The 23017-nt window shown below is 50.3% G+C and overlaps 1 protein-coding gene across 2 annotated transcripts in view; it reads right to left on the reverse strand.

The window, feature by feature from the left end:
• PHF19 (PHD finger protein 19) overlaps positions 1 to 23017 on the reverse strand; it is a 100314-nt gene that overhangs the window by 17021 nt on the left and 60276 nt on the right. For both annotated transcript variants that reach the window (XM_068249237.1, XM_068249236.1), the window contains exon 9: positions 1616 to 1736. In XM_068249237.1, coding sequence (XP_068105338.1) covers positions 1616 to 1736 — 121 coding nt within the window. The remainder of the gene's footprint in view (positions 1 to 1615; positions 1737 to 23017) is intronic.

Below are 23017 nucleotides of genomic sequence, written 5' to 3' on the forward strand. Positions count from 1 at the left end.
CACACACACCTACTACACACACCTACTACACACACCTACTACACACACCTACTACACACACTACACACACACCTACTACACACACACACACACACACACACACACCTACACACACTACACACACTACACACACACACTACACACACACACTACACACTACACACACTACACACACACTACACACACACACTACACACACACTACACACACACACACACACACACACACACACTACACACACTACACACTACACACACACACTACACACACACACACACACTACACACACTACACACACTACACACACTACACACACTACACACACTACACACACTACACACACTACACACACACACACTACACACACTACACACACACACACACACTACACACACACACACACACTACACACACACTACACACACACACACTACACACACTACACACACTACACACACACCTACACACACACACACACTACACACACACACACACTACACACACACCTACACACACACACACACTACACACACTACACACACACACACACTACACACACACCTACACACACACACACACACACACACACACACACACACACACACACACACACACACACTACACACACACACCTACACACACTACACACACACACTACACACACACACTACACACACTACACACACACACTACACACACACTACACACACACTACACACACACTACACACACACTACACACACACACTACACACAAATTAAGACAAATAATGTCCTTTGAACACAAACAGTCAGAAATACAATGTACAATAATATGGGGGGGGGGGGGGGGGTGATAAAGGTAACCTGAACTAGCAGGGATATGGAGGCTGCAGTATTGGTTTCCTGTGTAATACCAGTTGCCGGGCTGTCCTGCTGATCTCTGCAGTAGTGTCTGAATCACACACCGGAAGCAAGCATGCAGGTGGTCCCAGCTCTCACCACACCCACCTTTCCCAGCTGCAAGTGGCCCCAGCTCTCACCACGCCCACCTTTCCCAGCTGCAGGTGGTCCCAGTGCTTACCACACCCACCTTCCCCAGCTGCAAGTGGCCCCAGCTCTCACCACGCCCACCTTTCCCAGCTGCAGGTGGTCCCAGTGCTCACCACACCCACCTTTCCCAGCTGCAGGTGGCCCCAGCTCTCACCACACCCACCTTTCCCAGCTGCAGGTGGCCCCAGCTCTCACCACCCCCACCTTTCCCAGCTGCAGGTGGTCCCAGTGCTCACCACACCCACCTTTCCGAGCTGCAGGTGGTCCTAGTTCTCACCACACCCACCTTTCCAGCTGTAGGCGGTCCCAGTTCTCTCACACCTCACCCACCTTTCCCAGCTGCAGGCGGTCCCAGTTCTGACCACACCCACCTTTCCCAGCTGCAGGCGGTCCCAGTTCTCACCACACCCACCTTTCCCAGCTGCAGGTGGCCCCAGTTCTCACTACACCCACCTTTCCCAGCTGTAGGCGGTACCAGTTCTCACCAAACCCACCTTTCCCAGCTGCAGACGGTCCCAGTTCTCACACCACATCCACCTTTCCCAGCGGCAGGCGGTCCCAGTTCTCATTCACGCCACACCCACCTTTCCCAGCTGCAGGTGGTCCCAGTTCTCGTTCACAAAGGTCAGGATCTCTTCAAAATCAAAATATTTCTTCTTACTCATCACTCCGAGATTGTAGAGCACGAGATGCACGATGTCCACCCTGTAACACGACAGAAAAGAGGCAGCGTCAGACCACCGAGACCCCCAATGTGGAGATGGTTAATGAGATGCTATTGCTGCTGGTCTGCTTGAAAATGTAAGGTACACCTTCTGTAATAATGACCTTCATCAGTGCGAGGTATGGAGTAACATCGCTCTATGGACGGAGCAAACCAAATTCGCTAGGGTTTTGTAAGGAACCAACAGGGATCCGAAAGCCCCCTTATTAAAGTGTTACATAAAGGACAGCTGATGTGAGAGGTACATGGAGGCTGCCATATTTATTTCCCTTTAAGCAATGCAGACTGCCTGGCTGTCCTGACTGAATTTCCTGTATGCTTGTTATAGGTATGCGATTCAGACACTACTGCAGCCAAATAGATCAGCTGAGCTACCAGGCAACTGGTATTGCTTAAAATTAAATATGGCAGCCTCCATATCCCTCTCACTTCAGTTGTCCTTTAAAGTGTACCAGAGATAAAGCACCCTCCTGTATTTTACCATATATATCAGTGGGAACATTAGAGAAAACACTTAACCTGATCTCGGTTTCATCCTTCACTGCTCAGCCTGCTTGTTATCAGCCCTGATAAAATCCCTGACTGAGCATTCAGTCTGGCTTTGCTCAGGAATCATTATAGCTGAGTTGGTCTTCTCTGATGTCTTTTCAAGCCCAAGCCTGCCCACTTCTGGCTCTGCTATAATGACTCAGCTCTAATGATTCCTGAGCAAAGCCAGACTGAATGCTCAGTCAGGGATTTTATCAGGGCTGATAAGCCGGCTGAGCAGTGAAGGATGAAACAGAGAGCATGGTAGGTGTTTTCTCTAATGTTCCCACTGATATATATGGTAAATTACATGAGGGTGCTTCGTCTCTGGTTCACTTTAAGTCGGGGGGGAAAAAAAAAAAAAAAAAAAAAAAAAAAAAAAAAAAAAAAAAAAGTTTAACCTTCCTGGCGGTAACCCCGCGCAGGAGGTTCTCTCAGGCCCTGCTGGGCCGATTTGCATAATTTTTTTTTTTTTTGCTGCGCTGTCCCCTGGCGGATTTTAATAGACCGCCAGGAGGGTTAACTTACCTGGAGGTTAACTTCTTGCAGCCCCGTGCAGTCATCCTGTGCCCGCGACCTCCTGTCACCCTTTCCGCTAAGCTGCTGCCGGTCCCGGCCAGCTACCACAAACACTCTGATCACGCTTTCATTCCTGGGAGCGTCCTGCACATTCGCAGTAGATATTTTTCAGTACCGCACATGTGCGGTCATGCATGGGAACGCAATTAGGAGGTGCGTGGCCAGCCGGCTTTGAGGGGGCCACAGAAAGGTCAGCGTGGGCACTGGATGACTTGCAGGGGGCTGCAAGAAGCCTCAGGTAAGTTCAATTGAATATTTTTTTTCAGACTTTTTTTTTCCCAGACACAGTTAAAGCAATCTGGACAGATATACTCATCCAAAAATCGCCACTCAAAAGCAATCTGGACTAATATATCCGTCCAGCGTTGACGCGACGGTTGCGCGCACATGTACGCTTGCACACGGCTCGCTCCCCGCCGCTATTACAAGGGATCTATTGTGGAAGGGGCACGAGTGTTCCTCCAAGGCAAACGATCCCAAGTGAATGAATCAAGATGCCGCCCAATCAGGAAGCATCTCGATTCATAAAAACAGACATCACAAAATGTACTGTATTTTTTGGACTATAAGACTCACCTTTTCTCCTCCAAAAGTGGGGGAAAAAAAAAGTCACTGCGTCTTATAGTCCAAATGTAGGAAGCTCCTGACTTGTGAATACCTCCAACCCACCGCAATGTCGGGGACTCCTTGTACTGTGCCCATGCAGAGTAGGACACAGGGACAGAGGCGGACACAGGGAGACACAAGAGGTACATAGGGGGCTAAATCCACAAGATGCCCCTTCACCATGGAGGCACCAGGTTTAGTATATATTTTTCCCCCTGGTATTTGTCCTCTAAACATGGGTGCGTCTTATGGTCAGGAGCGTCGTATAGACCGAAAAATACGGTAATTAAAATAAAATATAAAAAAATATATATAATTACTTCCTGGTAACTTCCAGGAGAGAGTGCTTATCCAGAAAGAAAAAGTGCTTGGCCAAAAATAAATAGTTAAAGTAGAAATATAAAAAAAAAAAAATACAAATCTATTACACATTGAATAAAAACTGATTGACCCCCACCCTGCCCAGTGAAGTTAAAAAAAATAAAAAAATAAGTTACCTTAGAGACTAAACTTTTTAATATGTGTGTTGTGAGGGTATATTACTATTATCTTCTGCCTATATGGGCTTGCAATTAGTGACAGACGCAAAACTGAAAAATGCACCTTTAAAAGGACTTACGAGGCGAACTGGCCCCAAAAAGTTAAATACCTGTATGAAATCATGCACGGAGGGCGCCCTCCGTGCCGTTCTGCTGGGTCCCCACATCTCAATGTGCCCCCCCCCGGCCGGTCCCGACCCCACAGCCCGGGTCGGGCTCTCCTTCCTCCAGTAAGATGGCCGCCGGAGCTGGCCGCGGCTGCGCAGTCCGCATATGCGCGAGTGCGGCTGCGCAGCTCTAGGGCCTCCCCCCGATCCACGCTATAGGTCGTCTCCTGTTGTGTGGATCGGGGGGGGGGGGAGGCCCTAGAGCTGCGCAGCCGCACTCGCGCATATGCGGACTGCGCAGCCGCGGCCATCTTACTGGAGGAAGGAGAGCCCGACCCGGGCTGTGGGGTCGGGACCGGCCAGGGGGCACATTGAGATGCGGGGACCCGGCGGAACGGCACGGACGGCGCCCTCCGTGCATTGATATTTCATACAGGTATTTAACTTTTTGGGGCCAGTTTGCCTCGTAAGTCCTTTAACCACTTCAGGACCACAGTCTTTTCGCCCCTTAAGGACCAGAGCCTTTTTCTCCATTCAGACCACTGCAGCTTTCACGGTTTAATGCTCGGTCATACAACCTACCACCTAAATGAATTTTACCTCCTTTTCTTCTCACTAATACAGCTTTCTTTTGATGCTATTTGATTGCTGCTGCGAGTTTTACTTTTTATTATATTCATCAAAAAAGACATGAATTTTGTCAAAAAAAATGACTTTTTTAACTTTCTGTGCTGACATTTTTCAAATAAAGTAAAATTTCCTATACATTTGAGCGCGAAAGTTATTCTGCTACATGTCTTTGATAAAAAAAAAAAACCATTCAGTGTATATTTATTGGATTGGGTAAAAGTTATAGCGTTTACAAACTATGGTGCCAAAAGTGAATTTTCCCATTTTCAAGCATCTCTGACTTTTCTGCGCACCTGTCAGGTTTCATGAGGGGCTAAAATTCCAGGATAGTACAAATACCCCCCAAATGACCCCATTTTGGAAAGAAGACATCCCAAAGTATTCAGTGAGAGGCATGGTGAGTTGATAGAAGATTTTATTTTTTGTCACAAGTTAGCGGAAAATGACACTTTGTGACAACAACAACAAAAAAAGTTTCCATTTCTTCTAACTTGCGACAAAAAAAAAAATGAAATCTGCCACGGACTCACTATGCTCCTCTCTGAATACCTTGAAGTGTCTACTTTCCAAAATGGGGTCATTTGTGGGGTGTGTTCACTGTCCTGGCATTTTGGGGGGTGCCTAATTGTAAGCACCCCTGTAAAGCCTAAAGATGCTCATTGGACTTTGGGCCCCTTAGCGCAGTTAGGCTGCAAAAAAGTGCCACACATGTGGTATTGCCGTACTCAGGAGAAGTAGTATAATGTGTTTTGGGGTGTATTTTTACACATACCCATGCTGGGTGGGAGAAATATCTCCGTAAATGACAATTGTTTTATTTTTTTTACACACAATTGTCCATTTACAGAGAGATTTCTCCCACCCAGCATGGGTATGTGGAAAAATACACCCCAAAACACATTATACTACTTCTCCTGAGTACGGCGACACATGTGTGACACTTTTTTGCACCCTAACTGCGCTAAGGGGCCCAAAGTCCAATGAGTACCTTTAGGATTTCACAGGTCATTTTGAGAAATTTCGTTTCAAGACTACTCCTCACGGTTTAGGGCCCCTAAAATGCCAGGACAGTATAGGAACCCCACAAATTACCCCATTTTAGAAAGAAGACACCCCAAGGTATTCTGTCAGGAGTATGGTGAGTTCATAGAAGATTTTTTTTTTTTTGTCACAAGTTAGCGGAAATTGATGTTAATTGTTTTTTTTCACAAAGTGTCATTTTCCGCTAACTTGTGACAAAAAATAAAATCTTCTATGAACTCACCATACTCCTAACGGAATACCTTGGGGTGTCTTCTTTCTAAAATGGGGTCATTTGTGGGGTTCCTATACTGCCCTGGCATTTTAGGGGCCCTAAACCGTGAGGAGTAGTCTTGAAACCAAATGTCGCAAAATGACCTGTGAAATCCTAAAGGTACTCATTGGACTTTGGGCCCCTTAGCGCACTTAGGGTGCAAAAAAGTGCCACACATGTGGTACCGCCGTACTCAGGAGAAGTAGTATAATGTGTTTTGGGGTGTATTTTTACACATACAGATGCTGGGTGGGAGAAATATCTCTGTAAATAACAATTATTGGATTTTTTTTACACACAATTGTCCATTTACAGAGAGATTTCTCCCACCCAGCATAGGTATGTATAAAAATACACCGCAAAACACATTATACTACTTCTTCTGAGTACGGCGATACCACATGTGACACTTTTTTGCAACCTAGGTGCGCTAAGGGGCCTAACGTCCTATTCACAGGTCATTTTGAGGCATTTGGATTCTAGACTACTCCTCACGGTTTAGGGCCCCTAAAATGCCAGGGCAGTATAGGAACCCCACAAGTGACCCCATTTTAGAAAGAAGACACCCCAAGGTATTCCGTTAGGGGTATGGTGAGTTCATAGAAGATTTTATTTTTTGTCACAAGTTAGTGAAAAATGACACTTTGTGAAAAAAACAATAAAAATCCAATTTCCTCTAACTTTTGACAAAAAATAAAATATTCTATGAACTCATCATACACCTAACAGAATACCTTGGGGTGTCTTCTTTCTAAAATGGGGTCACTTGTGGGGTTCCTATACTGCCCTGGCATTTTACGGGCCCAAAACTGAGTAGTCTGGAAACCAAATTTCTCAAAATGACTGTTCAGGGGTATAAGCATCTGCAAATTTTGATGACAGGTGGTCTATGAGGGGGCAAATTTTGTGGAAGCGGTCATAAGCAGGGTGGCCTCTTAGATGACAGGATGTATTGGGCCTGATCTGATGGATAGGAGTGCTAGGGGGGTGACAGGAGGTGATTGATGGGTGTCTCAGGGGGCGGTTAGAGGGGAAAATAGATGCAATAAATGCACTGGGGACGTGATCGGAAGGGGGTCTGAGGGGGATCTGAGGGTTTGGCCGAGTGATCAGGAGCCCACACGGGGCAAATTAGGGCCTGATCTGATGGGTAGGTGTGCTAGGGGGTGACAGGAGGTGATTGATGGGTGTCTCAAGGTGTGATTAGAGGGGGGAAATAGATGCAAGCAATGCACTGGCGAGGTGATCAGGGCTGGGGTCTGAGGGCGTTCTGAGGTGTGGGCGGGTGATTGGGTGCCCGCAAGGGGCAGATTAGGGTCTAATCTGATGGGTAACAGTGACAGGTGGTGATAGGGGGTGATTGATGGGTAATTAGTGGGTGTTTAGAGGAGAGAAGATCTGCGGGCGATCTATTGGTGTGGGTGGGTGATCAGATTGCCCGCAAGGGGCAGGTTAGGGGCTGTTTGATGGGTGGCAGTGACAGGGGGTGATTGATAGGTGATTGACAGGTGATCAGTGGGTTATTACAGGGAATAACAGATGTAAATATTGCACGGGCGAATTGATAAGGGGGGGTCTGAGGGCAATCTGAGCGTGTGGGCGGGTGATTGGGTGCCCGCAAGGGGCAGATTAGGGTCTAATCTGATGGGTAACAGTGACAGGTGGTGATAGGGGGTGATTGATGGGTAATTAGTGGGTGTTTAGAGGAGATAAGAGATGTAAACAATGGATTTGGGAGGTGATCTGATGTCGGATCTGCGGGCGATCTATTGGTGTGGGTGGGTGATCAGATTGCCCGCAAGGGGCAGGTTAGGGGCTGATTGATGGGTGGCAGTGACAGGGGGTGATTGACGGGTGATTGACAGGTGATTGACAGGTGATCAGGGGGGATAGATGCATACAGTACACGGGGGGGGGGGGGGGGGGTCTGGGGGGGGGGTCTGGGGAGAATCTGAGGGGTGGGGGGGTGATCAGGAGGGAGTAGGGGGCAGATTAGGGACTTAAAAATAAAATAGCGTTGACAGTGACAGGGAGTGATTGATGGGTGATTAGGGGGGTGACTGGGTGCAAACAGTGGTCTGGGGGGTGGGCAGGGGGGGGTCTGAGGGGTGCTGTGGGCGATCAGGGGGCAGGGGAGGGGGAAATCAGTGTGCTTGGGTGCAGACTAGGGTGGCTGCAGCCTGCCCTGGTGGTCCCTCGGACACTGGGACCACCAGGGCAGGAGGCAGCCAGTATAATAGGCTTTGTATACATTACAAAGCCTATTATACTTGTTACATGCGGCGATCCGGGTGCTAGTAACCCGCCGGCGCTTCCGAACAGCCGGCGGGTTACAACGAACGGTGGGCGGAGCCAGTCCCCGGCGGCTGATCGCGTCACGAATGACGCGATCGCCGCACAGCCACTCCCGCAGCCGCCCCCGCCGATGGGCGTATTGCGGTCGTTTGGACCCGGTCTTTGCCGCCGCCCATCGGCTGGGGGCGGTCCTCAAGTGGTTAAAGAGAACCAGAGACGAAGCATCCTCATGTATTTTATTACATTTATCAGTGGGAACATGACAGTAAACACCTACCCTGCTTTTAGTTTCATTCTTATCTGCTTAATTAGTCTATTAGCAGCTGTGATAAGAATTCCCGACTGGCTCAGTCTGGGTTTGACCTGGAATCATTATAGCTGAGTCACTCTTCTGTGGAGTCTTCAAGCCCAAGCCTGCCCCCTCCTGGCTCAGATTTACTGCTTTGCATACTGAGAGCTGTGATGATATGGGAGGGGCTGCTGCTGCTAAGAGAGAAGCTCTGAAACAGACAAGTTTTCAGAGCAATATGCAATATGATCTGTGTGTTCTGTGTGCACTTGGTCTGCATAGATACTGATGATGACGACTGCAGTTTCATTCCTATGAGAGACACTTCCTACAGGCAGCTGCACATCATACCGGCTGCAGCAGCCTTTCTCATATAGCCTAGATAGCAGCCTAGTCTCATATAGCCTAGACAGCACATCCAGAACAACTCATAACCCGGAAGCAGAAGGGATATGAGCCGGTGGCCATATTGGATTTTTCCTGGAGCAATAATGGATAAAAAAAAAAAAAAAAAAAAAAAAAAAACACTAAAAAAGGCACACCAGAGCGGCGAAATTAGCTTGTAAAGAATAAATGCTCTACCTGATATCGACTGATATGTTTATTTTGTGTGAAACGTTCATCTCTGGTTCCCTTTAATTCCAAATAAAATATTTGCGCCATACATTGTACTAGGGAAATATGTTAAACATTGCAATAACCGGGAGAAAAGGGGAAATAGAATGTGTGCGTTTTATGCACAGTAGAACGTTTTCTTTTAAAAACTATAATGGCCGAAAACAGAAATGGTTTTTTTTCTTCCATTTTTTTTCTTATTATTCCTGTTAAAAATTTTTTTTTAAAGAGAACCAGAGATGAAGCACCCTCTTGTATTTTACCTTATAAATCAGTGGGAACATGACAGTAAACACCTAATCTGCCCTTTGTTTCATTGTTCTCTGTGTAATCTGACTGTTATCACCTCTGATAAGAATCCCCGACTGAGAAGTCAGGCTGCTCCGTCTAGCTTTGCTACAGAAAGATTATAGCTAAGTCTGTCTTCTGTGGTGTTATTTCAAGCCCAAGCCTGCCCCCTTGTGGCTCTGCTATAATGACTAAGCAATAATCATTCCCAGCAAAGCCAGATTTAATTGCTCAGTCTGGGATTCTTGTGACTGCTGATAACAGACACTTTTAGCAGTGAGGGTGAAACAGAGAGCATGGTAAGTGTTTTCTCTAATGTTCTTACTGATATACATGGTAAAATACACAAGGGTGCTTCCTCTCTGGTTTCCTTTAAAGAATAAGATAATTCTTAGCAAAATGTACCACCCAAAGAAAGCCTAATTGGTGGCAAAAAAGAAAGAAAAAAAAAAAAAAAAGTTATTGGCGAATGAATGAGAGGAGCACTGACAGGGAAAATGGCTTCTGCCCTAGAGGTGAAAACACCTGCAGGCTGAAGTGGTTATGTAACCTGAGAGCCCACTAGTAGCAGTGTACACGATTCTGCCCACAATTCCGAAGAGATTGCGATTTTGTCCCTATTTAGCATGAATACAAAACTTGCATCAGGAAGTGAACAAACAAAAAATTTCATTTGTAGCACGCAGGTAAGAGCAAAAAAAACAAAACAAAAAACTCAAAATGCTGGCTTTAGCGATTGCGATTTTACATGTAGACAAAGCCTTAGGGAGCGATTCAAACCGCTAGCGATTTCCCGAAACGCTCAGCTAATGGTAATGGATGGGCCAAATTCCATTGCAGCGATTGCGATCACCAAAATCACTATCGTAGGACATGCAGCATTTTGGTGGCGATTGCATTAGCATTTCTGCAGAGTATATAAACGCTGGCGTAATCGCTACATATAGCGATCTGAGTGCGATTTTAAATGAATGCAAACTGAAAATAAAATGAAGATACATTCAAAAGGATCAGTCAGAATTAAAATCGCTACACAATCGTCAGCAAAATGGTTACACTCTTTAAAGTCGCCGCTAAAATCGTCAGAAAACGCTCAAGAAATCGCTTACAAAACTCTCAAAAATGCTAGCGATAGCAATTTGTAGTGGGTTCCAGGCCTACATCATTCTTCACAGGAAATCTCAGTCTACATTCCTGACAATTCAATGAACTTTCCTCAAGGTGGCGCTACATGTTCACTTTAGCTGCATTCCATCTGTTCCTGTAGCAAGTTTCTCCACTATAAGGTGCCAGAGTAGGTCAAAGCTCTGATGTAACCGGGCTGATGCAATAAATCACTAATGGGACAACAGCCGTCACCCACTCAGCACATGCGGCGCAAACAGCAGACATCGTGCACACCCCAAATTGGCAGCCATTACCCCAGCCGAGGCCCCGGGGCAGACAAACTTACACAGCTTCTTCTGCAAGACCAATTACTGCTGTGTGGTGGTGGCTGAAGCAGCTCACGCCTGCAATTCAGACCGCACGCTGTCACCTGCAGGGCAGGTGTGTCATCAGAACCACAACTACCACCAGACACGCCTATCCCACCACAATGACAACATAGCCATGAAAGAGAACCAGTCACCTGTGAATCCAAATGTACGCATGCATCCAGCAATCTACAAAATCACTCAACTTTTCTTTTATGCTTTAACTACCCAACGACCGCGTCACGCCAATGAGCATGAACGCGACAGCCCCGGGACCGCCTAACGCCAATTGGTGTGAAGTCCTGGAGCTGTGGTTTCCCAGGGAACGGCCACACGCATGCGTGATCGTTCCCTGCCAGTTCACCGTGATTAGCCTGCTAGCCGCTGATTGTGGCTAGCAGGCTGTTTGTAAACGAAAGGGGAAAGTAATCCCCTTTGTTTACATCCATACAGCACTGCGGTCCTCTGATTGGCGAGGCAAAGAACAGGACGTATCGCCATCCTGTTCAATCTTTGAGGCGTTTGCCAATTGTAAAATCTTTCCTCTCCCCAGTTTACATTCTGAAATACAGTATATCACCGGTGGTGACATTGTTCGTTCTGCCAGGTGATTTGTACAGAATGTTCATTACTGAGAGCTATGCATAGAATGAGATGCTGCTTGCTTGGCAGTTAGAAAAAGCCATTATTTCCCACAATGCAATGAGGTTCACAGACTGTAAACAGTCAGGACCATGGTCATGACATCACAATGTGGGAGGGGTTTCCACAATATCAATCATACAGACCCCCCCGATCTATTGGAGAAAAGGTAGCGATTTCTCGTGTGAGACTGGGTATCCGCTTCTGTTTGGGAATGAAGTTCAATCTTTGGTTAACCACTTGACGACCAGGGTAATTTCCAGTGATCTGTGCTGCGTAGGCTCTGCAGCCCGCAGCACCGATCAGGAGTGCAGCAGGGTGATCAGACTACCCCCCTTTTTTTCCCCCACTAGGGGGATGTCCTGCTGGGGGGGTCTGATCGCCGCCGGCTGCTTGCGCTTGCAGGGGGCTCTTCAAAGCCCCCCTCCGCAGCGTTCTCCTCCTTCCCCTTCCCTCCCTCCCCCTGTGAGCGGTGCAGGACGGAATTCCGTCCTGCGCCTGATAGGCTAGGCTTCAGCCTATCAGATGCCGGCGATCCCCGGCCAATCAGAGGCCAGGGATCGCCGATCTACGTCACGGCGCTGCTGCGCAGCAGCGCCGTGTGATGTAAACAGCGGGGATTTCTTCCCTGCGTGTTTACATTTTGTCGGCTCTCCGGCTGTTCACGGAGACACCCTCCGTGAACTGACATGGAAAGGCCGTTTCCATGGTAACCCGCAGACGACCAGTTTACACCAATCGGCGTTAGCTGGTCGTCAAGAGGTTAACCTGCTGGGCGTTTCAATTCCCGCGGCCGCATGGTTTTTTTTTTCCGCCCGATTTTTTTTTCCTATCATGTAGCTAGCCTAGCGCTAGCTAGATGACTCTCCCCTTCCTCCTCTCTCCCTCCCACCCTTCTGATCGCCGCCGGCGATCCCACACATAAGGAAATCCCGTTCTGAAGGGGATTTCCTTTAGGGCTTCCCCCGTCGCCATGGTGACGAACGGAGTGACATCAGAGACGTCGTGACGTCACTGGGACTCCCGATCCACCCCAAAGCACAGCCTGGCGGCGATTGGCCAGGCTGTGCACGGGGTCTGGGGGAGGGGCCCCCCCTCTTTCGCGTCGGGTAGCGGCGGATCAGCGGCAATCGGGGCAAACACGCAGCTAGCAAAGTGCTAGCTGCGCGTTTGAAAAAAAAAAAAAATCAAAATCGGCCCAGCGGGGCCTGAGCGGTGCCCACTAACGTCTCTGGACGAGCACAGCGCGTCCAGAACGCTAGGCAGGTTAAAGTTCTAGATCTATAACTCTACCCTCCTACACTACGTGTTGCAGCGCCACCGTGTGATATGGGTGTCGGGTGGTGCCGCTCATAAAAAGATCACTAACTAGCAATACCATACACCTACCCAGCACCCATTCTCACACCAACCTCCCCTTCTAATACCCAACCCTAACCCCGCTGCCCCAACGACTACCATTTTAGGCGATTGTTACCCTCGTAGTAGCCAATCAGCTACTAGTGCAACGTCGGGTGCCAGAGCCGGGACAATGTCCTCCAGCACCCAAGGCTGAGACACCAAAGTGCTCCATCCCTCCCACCTTCCCCAGCCGTCACTAGAGTTGGGCCGAACCTCCGATTTTAGGTTCGCGAACCTGGTTCGCGAACTTCCGCGGAAGGTTCGGTTCGCGTTAAAGTTCGCGAACCGCAATAGACTTCAATGGGGATGCGAACTTTGAAAAAAAAAAATAATTATGCTGGCCACAAAAGTGATGGAAAAGATGTTTCAAGGGGTCTAACACCTGGAGGGGGGCATGGCGGAGTGGGATACATGCCAAAAGTCCCGGGGAAAAATCTGGATGTGACGCAAAGCAGCGTTTTAAGGGCAGAAATCACATTGAATGCTAAATGACAGGCCTAAAGTGCTTTAAAACATCTTGCATGTGTATACATCAATCAGGTAGTGTAATTAAGGTACTGCTTCACACTGACACACCAAACTCACTGTGTAACGCACCGCAAACAGCTGTTTGTGTAGTGACGGCCGTGCTGGACTGGTGCGCACCATGGCGAGAGTGCAGGTTTTGGTGGCTTTACAGCCCATATGGTCGCCTGGCTGATGTAGCTGAATGACAGAACAGTGACTGTCCAGCTGATCAAATTTAGTCTGACCACAATGAGGCAACGACCTTATTATCGTGGGTGTGCCCCCCGAGACACTCATCTAGGCGCCGGTCATTGCTTCATTGTGATACGCAAGCCCCTTCACCACGGCAAGGTAATGATCACGAAGGGGAATGGGCGCATGTACATGCCTTTTCTTTTGTTGTTGCAGCTGCCCGCAGTGCAGCCAGAAAAATTAGGCAGTCATGTTCACGCACCAGAAAAATTATTACAGCGGCCGCTGCTAGCAGCGGCATAAAAAATTCAGCAATCCGCCTGGAGTCCCGGACCCTGTTGGTGGTGGCGGAGAAGGTAGTCAAGCGGCCTGCAGGCAGACATGCTGTGTGGAGGGACTGGGAGCAACTTAGTCTTCTTGGGGCAGGCCAGGCAGCCAGTCACACGGCGTGCAGGCAGAGATGCTGTGTGTGCGGGGACTGACTTAGTCTTGGGGCGGGCAGCAGCCCTCCGGGATCCATGCCTCATTCATTTTGATAAAGGTGAGGTACTTAACACTTTTGTGACTTAGGAGACTTCTCTTCTCTGTGACAATGCCTCCAGCTGCGCTGAAGGTCCTTTCTGACAGGACGCTTGCGGCAGGGCAGGAGAGAAGTTGGATGGCAAATTGGGACAGCTCTGGCCACAGGTCAAGCCTGCGCACCCAGTAGTTCAAGGGTTCCTCATCGCTGTTCACAGCAGTGTCTACATCCACACTTAAGGCCAGGTAGTCGGCTACCTGCCGTTCCAGGCGTTGGTGGAGGGTGGATCCGGAAGGGCTACGGCGAGGCGTTGGACTAAAGAACGTCCGCATGTCCGACATCACCATGAGATCGCTGGAGCGTCCTGTCTTTGACTGCGTGGACACGGGAGGAGGATTAGTGGCAGTGGTACCTTGCTGGCGTTGTGCCGTCACATCACCCTTAAAGGCATTGTAAAGCATAGTTGACAGCTGGTTCTGCCTGTGCTGCATCCTTTCCACCTTCCAGTGAGTTGGTAACAGGTCCGCCACTTTGTGCCTGTACCGAGGGTCTAGTAGTGTGGCCACCCAGTACAGCTCATTCCCCTTGAGGTTTTTTATACGGGGGTCCCTCAACAGGCAGGACAGCATAAAAGACGACATCTGCACAAAGTCGGATCCAGTACCCTCCATCTCCTCTTGCTCTTCCTCAGTGACGTCAGGTAAGTCAACCTCCTCCCCCCAGCCGCGAACAATACCACGGGAAGGTTGAGCAGCATAAGCCCCTTGCGATGCCTGCTGAGGTTGTTCTCCTGCCGCTGTCTCCTCCTCCTCCTCCTCCCCCAAAGAAACACCTTGCTCATCATCCTCTGAGTCTGACTCGTCTTCTGCACACGACTTCTCTTCTTCCTCCTCCTCCCCCCTCTGTGCTGCCGCAGGTGTTGAGGAAACAGCTGGGTCTGATGAAAATTGGTCCCATGCCTGTTCCTGCCGTAACGGTTCCTGGTCACGCTCATTCACAGCTTCATCCGCCACTCTACGCACAGCACGCTCCAAGAAGTAAGCGTAGGGAATTAAGTCGCTGATGGTGCCCTCACTGCGGCTCACCAGGTTGGTCACCTCCTCAAACGGCCGCATGAGGCCTGCATGCATTTTCCATCAGTGTCCAGTTGTTGGGCCAGAACATCCCCATCTTCCCAGACTGTTTCGTTCTACTCCAGTTGTAGAGGTACTGGGTGACGGCTTTCTTCTGTTCTAGCAGGCGGGAGAACATGAGCAGGGTCGAGTTCCAGCGAGTCGGGCTATCGCAAATGAGGCGTCTCACCGGCATGTTGTTTTTGCGCTGAATTTCCGCAAAGCGTGCCATGGCTGTGTAAGACCGCCTCAAATGCCCACAGAACTTCCTGGCCTGCTTCAGGACATTCGCTAGGCCAGGGTACTTTGCCACAAATCTTTGAACCACTAGATTCATGACATGTGCCATGCAGGGTATGTGTGTCAGCTTCCCCATATGCAAAGCGGCAAGCAGATTACTGCCGTTGTCGCACACCACGTTGCCTATCTCCAGGTGGTGCGGGGTCAGCCACTCATCCACCTGTTTCTTAAGAGCAGCCAGGAGAGCTGCTCCAGTGTGACTCTCCGCTTTGAGACAAGACATGCCTAAGATGGCCGAGAGAAAGGAGTGCAGAGCGGCACACTTGTCCTAGTGGTTTTCGGGTGCTTGACCAGGGACGCTAAGCATCATCCCAAACGACATCAGAAAAGTAGAAAGGTTGGTCAGCACACCAGCTTCTCATTGAGCAAAGTTTTAATGTGTCATATGTCAACACCAAAAGTTAATTGTTTCGGGGCCACAAGGGGTCCCCTTCATCAGAACAGTGCAGACAAACAATATTACACAAAGTTGCACCAAACCTATATACCTTATGACATAATAAAAACCACCCCTCATGATCAGAACACTCCCCCTCCCTCCACAATGTAAACATAACCTTCCTCTCTATACACAAATGATCAAAGGCCAAATTTTATATATATAGCAATTACCCCAATGTGGGCATAAGACTACACATGAAGTCCCATTACTAAATAGAACATAATCCATACACCTACCCAAATCCATAACAGAAGCCCTCCTGTCAATCATATACCATGTTTGAATCCATTTTTATTATGTCATAAGGTATATAGGTTTGGTGCAACTTTGTGTAATATTGTTTGTCTGCACTGTTCTGATGAAGGGGACCCCTTGTGGCCCCGAAACAATTGTTAACTTTTGGTGTTGACATATGACACGTCTAAGATGGCGTGACACCGTCTTACCTGGCATGCAGCATAGGCCCTGCGGAGCTGGGGCTGTGTAGCTGGAGAGGAGAACTGCCACTCAGCCAAGGAGGAGGAGGACAGCGAAGAGCATGTAGCAGGAGGAGAGGAGGTGGCAGGAGGCCTGCCTGCAAGCCGTGGATGTGTCACAATTTGGTCCGCTGCGCCCTGCTTGCCATCGTTCACCACCAGGTTCACCCAATGGGCTGTGTAGGTAATGTAGCGGCCCTGCCCGTGCTTGGCAGACCAGGCATCCGTGGTCAGGTGTACCCTTGACCCAACGCTCTTCGCAAGAGATGACACCACTTGCCTCTCAACTTCACGGTGCAGTTGGGGTATGGCCTTTCTCGAAAAATAAGTGCGGCCTGGCATCTTCCACTGCGGTGTTCCGATGGCCACAAATTTACGGAAGGCCTCAGAGTCCACCAGCCGGTATGGTAACAGCTGCCGAGCTAACAGTTCCGCCACGCCAGCTGTCAGACGCCGGGCAAGGGGGTGACTGGCCGAAATTGGCTTCTTCCGCTCAAACATTTCCTTCACGGACACCTGACTGCTGCTGTGGGCAGAGGAGCAGGAAGCGCTCAAGGGCAGAGGCGGAGTGGAGGAGGGTGCCTGTGAAGGTGGAAGGGAGAAAGCGGCAGAAGCAGATAATGCACCTGATGGAGGAGGAAGAGGAGAAGGAGGGTGGCTTTGCTTTTGTGTGCTGCTGCTGCTTTTGCTCAGGTGGCCATCCCATTGCTGTTTGTGCCTTTTCTCCAGGTGCCTTCGTAAGGCACTTGTCCCTACGTGAGTGTTGGCCTTTCCACGGCTCAATTTTTGTTGGCAGAGCGAACAGATGGCTTTGGTCCGATCTGAGGCACACACATTAAAAAATTTCCACACCGCTGAGCCACCCTGGGATGTGGGCACTATGGGGACCTCAGCAGCTGATGCTGAAGGGCAAGTTGGCTGGCTGTACATAGGTGGAGATACATGGTGCCGGACACTGCCACCAGCTGTTTCTGACGAAGAGCTGCCCCAGCTTCTTTCAGCAACTTCTCTCCTCCTACTACTCTCTGACTCCCCCTCTGAACTGTCCCCCTCTTCATCTCCTCTATTGGGAACATACAGAGGATCCCTATCATCGTCATCATCGTAATCATCCTGCCCAGCTTCGCTTGCCTCAGACAAATCCAAACATGCACCATCAGTAGGTCCTTCATCCTCCTGACACGTTACATCCATAGTGTTGCCGGGTAACTCAAATATATGAGCTGGTGAAAATTCATCTGGCTGTAACAACAATGGCTGTGCATCAGTGATTTCACCACTAAATAATTCTTGCGAAGTGTCAAATGCAGCGGAAGTGGTGCTAGTAGTAGCGCTGGTGGCTGAGCAAGATGAGGTGTTCTGTGTCGCTAAATACTTAACCACGTCCTGACAATCTTGGGAGGTGATGGGACGTGCCTTCTTCCGAGCACTGTACTGTGGGCCAGGTCCACACGAAATTACATTTACACGACCTTGCGCAGACCTGCCGGGTGGCCTTCCTCTGGCTCTGGCACTACCTCTTACTCTACCTGTTTTGTCCATATAGGGTATGCACGGAGTGGTATATCACACTGCGTGCACTCACGTAGGTAGGTGGCAGGTTCACTGAACACAACAGGTATGCAGTGGCAGGTTCACTGAACACAACAGGTATGCAGTGGCGGGTTCACTGAACAGGTATACAGTGGCGGGTTCACTAAACAGAACAGGTATGCAGTGGCGGGTTCACTGAACAGATATACAGTGGCGGGTTCACTAAACAGAACAGGTATACAGTGGCGGGTTCACTAAACAGAACAGGTATGCAGTGGCAGGTTCACTGAACACAACAGGTATGCAGTGGCAGGTTCACTGAACAGGTATACAGTGGCGGGTCCACTGAACAGAACAGGTATGCAGTGGCGGGTTCACTGAACAGGTATACAGTGGCGGGTCCACTGAACAGAACAGGTATGCAGTGGCGGGTTCACTGCACAGGTATGCAGTGGTGGGTTCACAGCACAGGTATGCAGTGGTGGGTTCACAGCACAGGTATGCAGTGGTGGGTTCACAGAACAGGTATGCAGTGGTGGGTTCACAGCACAGGTATGCAGTGGTGGGTCCACAGCACAGGTATGCAGTGGTGGGTTCACAGAACAGGTATACAGTGGCGGGTCCACTGAACAGAACAGGTATGCAGTGGCGGGTTCACTGAACAGGTATACAGTGGCGGGTCCACTGAACAGAACAGGTATGCAGTGGCGGGTTCACTGCACAGGTATGCAGTGGTGGGTTCACAGCACAGGTATGCAGTGGTGGGTTCACAGAACAGGTATGCAGTGGTGGGTTCACAGCACAGGTATGCAGTGGTGGGTTCACAGAACAGGTATACAGTGGCGGGTCCACTGAACAGAACAGGTATGCAGTGGCAGGTTCACTGAACAGGTATGCAGTGGTGGGTTCACAGCACAGGTATGCAGTGGTGGGTTCACAGCACAGGTATGCAGTGGTGGGTTCACAGCACAGGTATGCAGTGGTGGGTTCACAGCACAGGTATGCAGTGGTGGGTTCACAGCACAGGTATGCAGTGGTGGGTTCACAGCACAGGTATGCAGTGGTGGGTTCACAGCACAGGTATGCAGTGGTGGGTTCACAGCACAGGTATGCAGTGGTGGGTTCACAGCACAGGTATGCAGTGGTGGGTTCACAGCACAGGTATGCAGTGGTGGGTTCACAGCACAGGTATGCAGTGGTGGGTTCACAGCACAGGTATGCAGTGGTGGGTTCACAGCACAGGTATGCAGTGGTGGGTTCACAGCACAGGTATGCAGTGGTGGGTTCACAGCACAGGTATGCAGTGGCGGGTCCACAGCACAGGTATGCAGTGGCGGGTCCACAGCACAGGTATGCAGTGGCAGGTTCACTGAACACAACAGGTATGCAGTGGCAGGTTCACTGAACAGGTATACAGTGGCGGGTCCACTGAACAGAACAGGTATACAGTGGCGGGTCCACTGAACAGAACAGGCATGCAGTGGCGGGTTCACTGCACAGGTATGCAGTGGTGGGTTCACAGCACAGGTATGCAGTGGTGGGTTCACAGAACAGGTATGCAGTGGTGGGTTCACAGGTATGCAGTGGTGGGTCCACAGCACAGGTATGCAGTGGTGGGTTCACAGAACAGGTATACAGTGGCGGGTCCACTGAACAGAACAGGTATGCAGTGGCGGGTTCACTGAACAGGTATACAGTGGCGGGTCCACTGAACAGAACAGGTATGCAGTGGCGGGTTCACTGAACAGGTATACAGTGGCGGGTCCACTGAACAGAACAGGTATGCAGTGGCGGGTTCACTGCACAGGTATGCAGTGGTGGGTTCACAGCACAGGTATGCAGTGGTGGGTTCACAGAACAGGTATGCAGTGGCGGGTTCACAGCACAGGTATGCAGTGGCGGGTCCACAGCACAGGTATGCAGTGGCAGGTTCACTGAACACAACAGGTATGCAGTGGCAGGTTCACTGAACAGGTATACAGTGGCGGGTCCACTGAACAGAACAGGTATGCAGTGGCGGGTTCACTGAACAGGTATACAGTGGCGGGTCCACTGAACAGAACAGGTATGCAGTGGCGGGTTCACTGCACAGGTATGCAGTGGTGGGTTCACAGCACAGGTATGCAGTGGTGGGTTCACAGAACAGGTATGCAGTGGTGGGTTCACAGCACAGGTATGCAGTGGTGGGTTCACAGCACAGGTATGCAGTGGTGGGTTCACAGCACAGGTATGCAGTGGTGGGTCCACAGCACAGGTATGCAGTGGTGGGTTCACAGAACAGGTATACAGTGGCGGGTCCACTGAACAGAACAGGTATGCAGTGGCGGGTTCACTGAACAGGTATACAGTGGCGGGTCCACTGAACAGAACAGGTATGCAGTGGCGGGTTCACTGAACAGGTATACAGTGGCGGGTCCACTGAACAGAACAGGTATGCAGTGGCGGGTTCACTGCACAGGTATGCAGTGGTGGGTTCACAGCACAGGTATGCAGTGGTGGGTTCACAGAACAGGTATACAGTGGCGGGTCCACTGAACAGAACAGGTATGCAGTGGCGGGTTCACTGAACAGGTATACAGTGGCGGGTCCACTGAACAGAACAGGTATGCAGCGGCGGGTTCACTGCACAGGTATGCAGTGGTGGGTTCACAGCACAGGTATGCAGTGGTGGGTTCACAGCACAGGTATGCAGTGGTGGGTTCACAGAACAGGTATGCAGTGGTGGGTTCACAGCACAGGTATGCAGTGGTGGGTCCACAGCACAGGTATGCAGTGGTGGGTTCACAGAACAGGTATACAGTGGCGGGTCCACTGAACAGAACAGGTATGCAGTGGCAGGTTCACTGAACAGGTATACAGTGGCGGGTCCACTGAACAGAACAGGTATGCAGTGGCGGGTCCACTGAACAGAACAGGTATGCAGTGGCGGGTTCACTGCACAGGTATGCAGTGGTGGGTTCACAGCACAGGTATGCAGTGGTGGGTTCACAGCACAGGTATGCAGTGGTGGGTTCACAGCACAGGTATGCAGTGGTGGGTTCACAGCACAGGTATGCAGTGGTGGGTCCACAGCACAGGTATGCAGTGGTGGGTTCACAGAACAGGTATACAGTGGCGGGTCCACTGAACAGAACAGGTATGCAGTGGCAGGTTCACTGAACAGGTATGCAGTGGCGGGTTCACAGCACAGGTATGCAGTGGTGGGTTCACAGCACAGGTATGCAGTGGTGGGTTCACAGCACAGGTATGCAGTGGTGGGTTCACAGCACAGGTATGCAGTGGTGGGTTCACAGCACAGGTATGCAGTGGTGGGTTCACAGCACAGGTATGCAGTGGTGGGTTCACAGCACAGGTATGCAGTGGTGGGTTCACAGCACAGGTATGCAGTGGTGGGTTCACAGTATGCAGTGGTGGGTTCACAGTATGCAGTGGTGGGTTCACAGTATGCAGTGGTGGGTTCACAGCATGCAGTGGTGGGTTCACAGCATGCAGTGGTGGGTTCACAGCACAGGTATGCAGTGGTGGGTTCACAGCACAGGTATGCAGTGGTGGGTTCACAGCACAGGTATGCAGTGGTGGGTTCACAGCACAGGTATGCAGTGGTGGGTTCACAGCACAGGTATGCAGTGGTGGGTTCACAGCACAGGTATGCAGTGGTGGGTTCACAGCACAGGTATGCAGTGGTGGGTTCACAGCACAGGTATGCAGTGGTGGGTTCACAGCACAGGTATGCAGTGGTGGGTTCACAGCACAGGTATGCAGTGGTGGGTTCACAGCACAGGTATGCAGTGGTGGGTTCACAGCACAGGTATGCAGTGGTGGGTTCACAGCACAGGTATGCAGTGGTGGGTTCACAGCACAGGTATGCAGTGGTGGGTTCACAGCACAGGTATGCAGTGGTGGGTTCACAGCACAGGTATGCAGTGGTGGGTTCACAGCACAGGTATGCAGTGGTGGGTTCACAGCACAGGTATGCAGTGGTGGGTTCACAGCACAGGTATGCAGTGGTGGGTTCACAGCACAGGTATGCAGTGGTGGGTTCACAGCACAGGTATGCAGTGGTGGGTTCACAGCACAGGTATGCAGTGGTGGGTTCAGTGAACAGGTATGCAGTGGTGGGTTCAGTGAACAGGTATGCAGTGGTGGGTTCACAGTACAGGTATGCAATGGTGGGTTCACAGAACAGGTATGCAGCCAGACAGGAACAAGCTAAGCCTAACTAATCTTTCCCTGAGAGACAGTCTGCAGCAGCTCGCCCTACTCTCACTAACGCAGGCAGCACACGAGTGACCGTAATGGCCGCCGCTGCCTGCCTTATATAAGGGGGGGTGGGGCTCCAGGGGCTAGTGTAGCCTAATTGGCTACACTGGGCCTGCTGACTGATGTAGAGGGTCAAAGTTGACCCTCCATGTGCATTATGGGGCGAACCGAACTTCCGCAAAGGTTCGCCTGCGGGACGCGAACGCGAATCACTGAAGTTCGCATGGAACTGTTCGCAGGCGAACCGTTCGGCCCAACTCTAGCCGTCACAAACTAATAGCTATTAGACTAAGAGGCACCGGGCCCCCAACACTAATCTCTAGTAATCTGGCTTGCATTCACTGCCATGTATCCCTTTTTATTATTTTTCTCTGCTTCAAAACACAATAGTGGAATTATATGATAGCTGAGAGAGTTGTGCGCCCCCTCCTACACTGCACCCCAAAGCTGGAGCCTCTCTTGCCTCTGCCTCTGCCTGGTCCTGCGCCCCCTCCTACACTGCTCCCTGAGGCTGGAGCCTCTCACCTCTGCCAGGTGCCCCCTCCTACACTGCGCCCTGAAGCCTCTCTCGCCTTGGCCCCGTCCCCTCCTACACTGTGCCCTGAGGCTGGAGCCTCTCTCGTCTGGGCCCC

This window comes from Hyperolius riggenbachi, chromosome 8 (genome assembly GCF_040937935.1).
Source record: "Hyperolius riggenbachi isolate aHypRig1 chromosome 8, aHypRig1.pri, whole genome shotgun sequence".
Lineage (NCBI taxonomy): Eukaryota > Metazoa > Chordata > Amphibia > Anura > Hyperoliidae > Hyperolius > Hyperolius riggenbachi.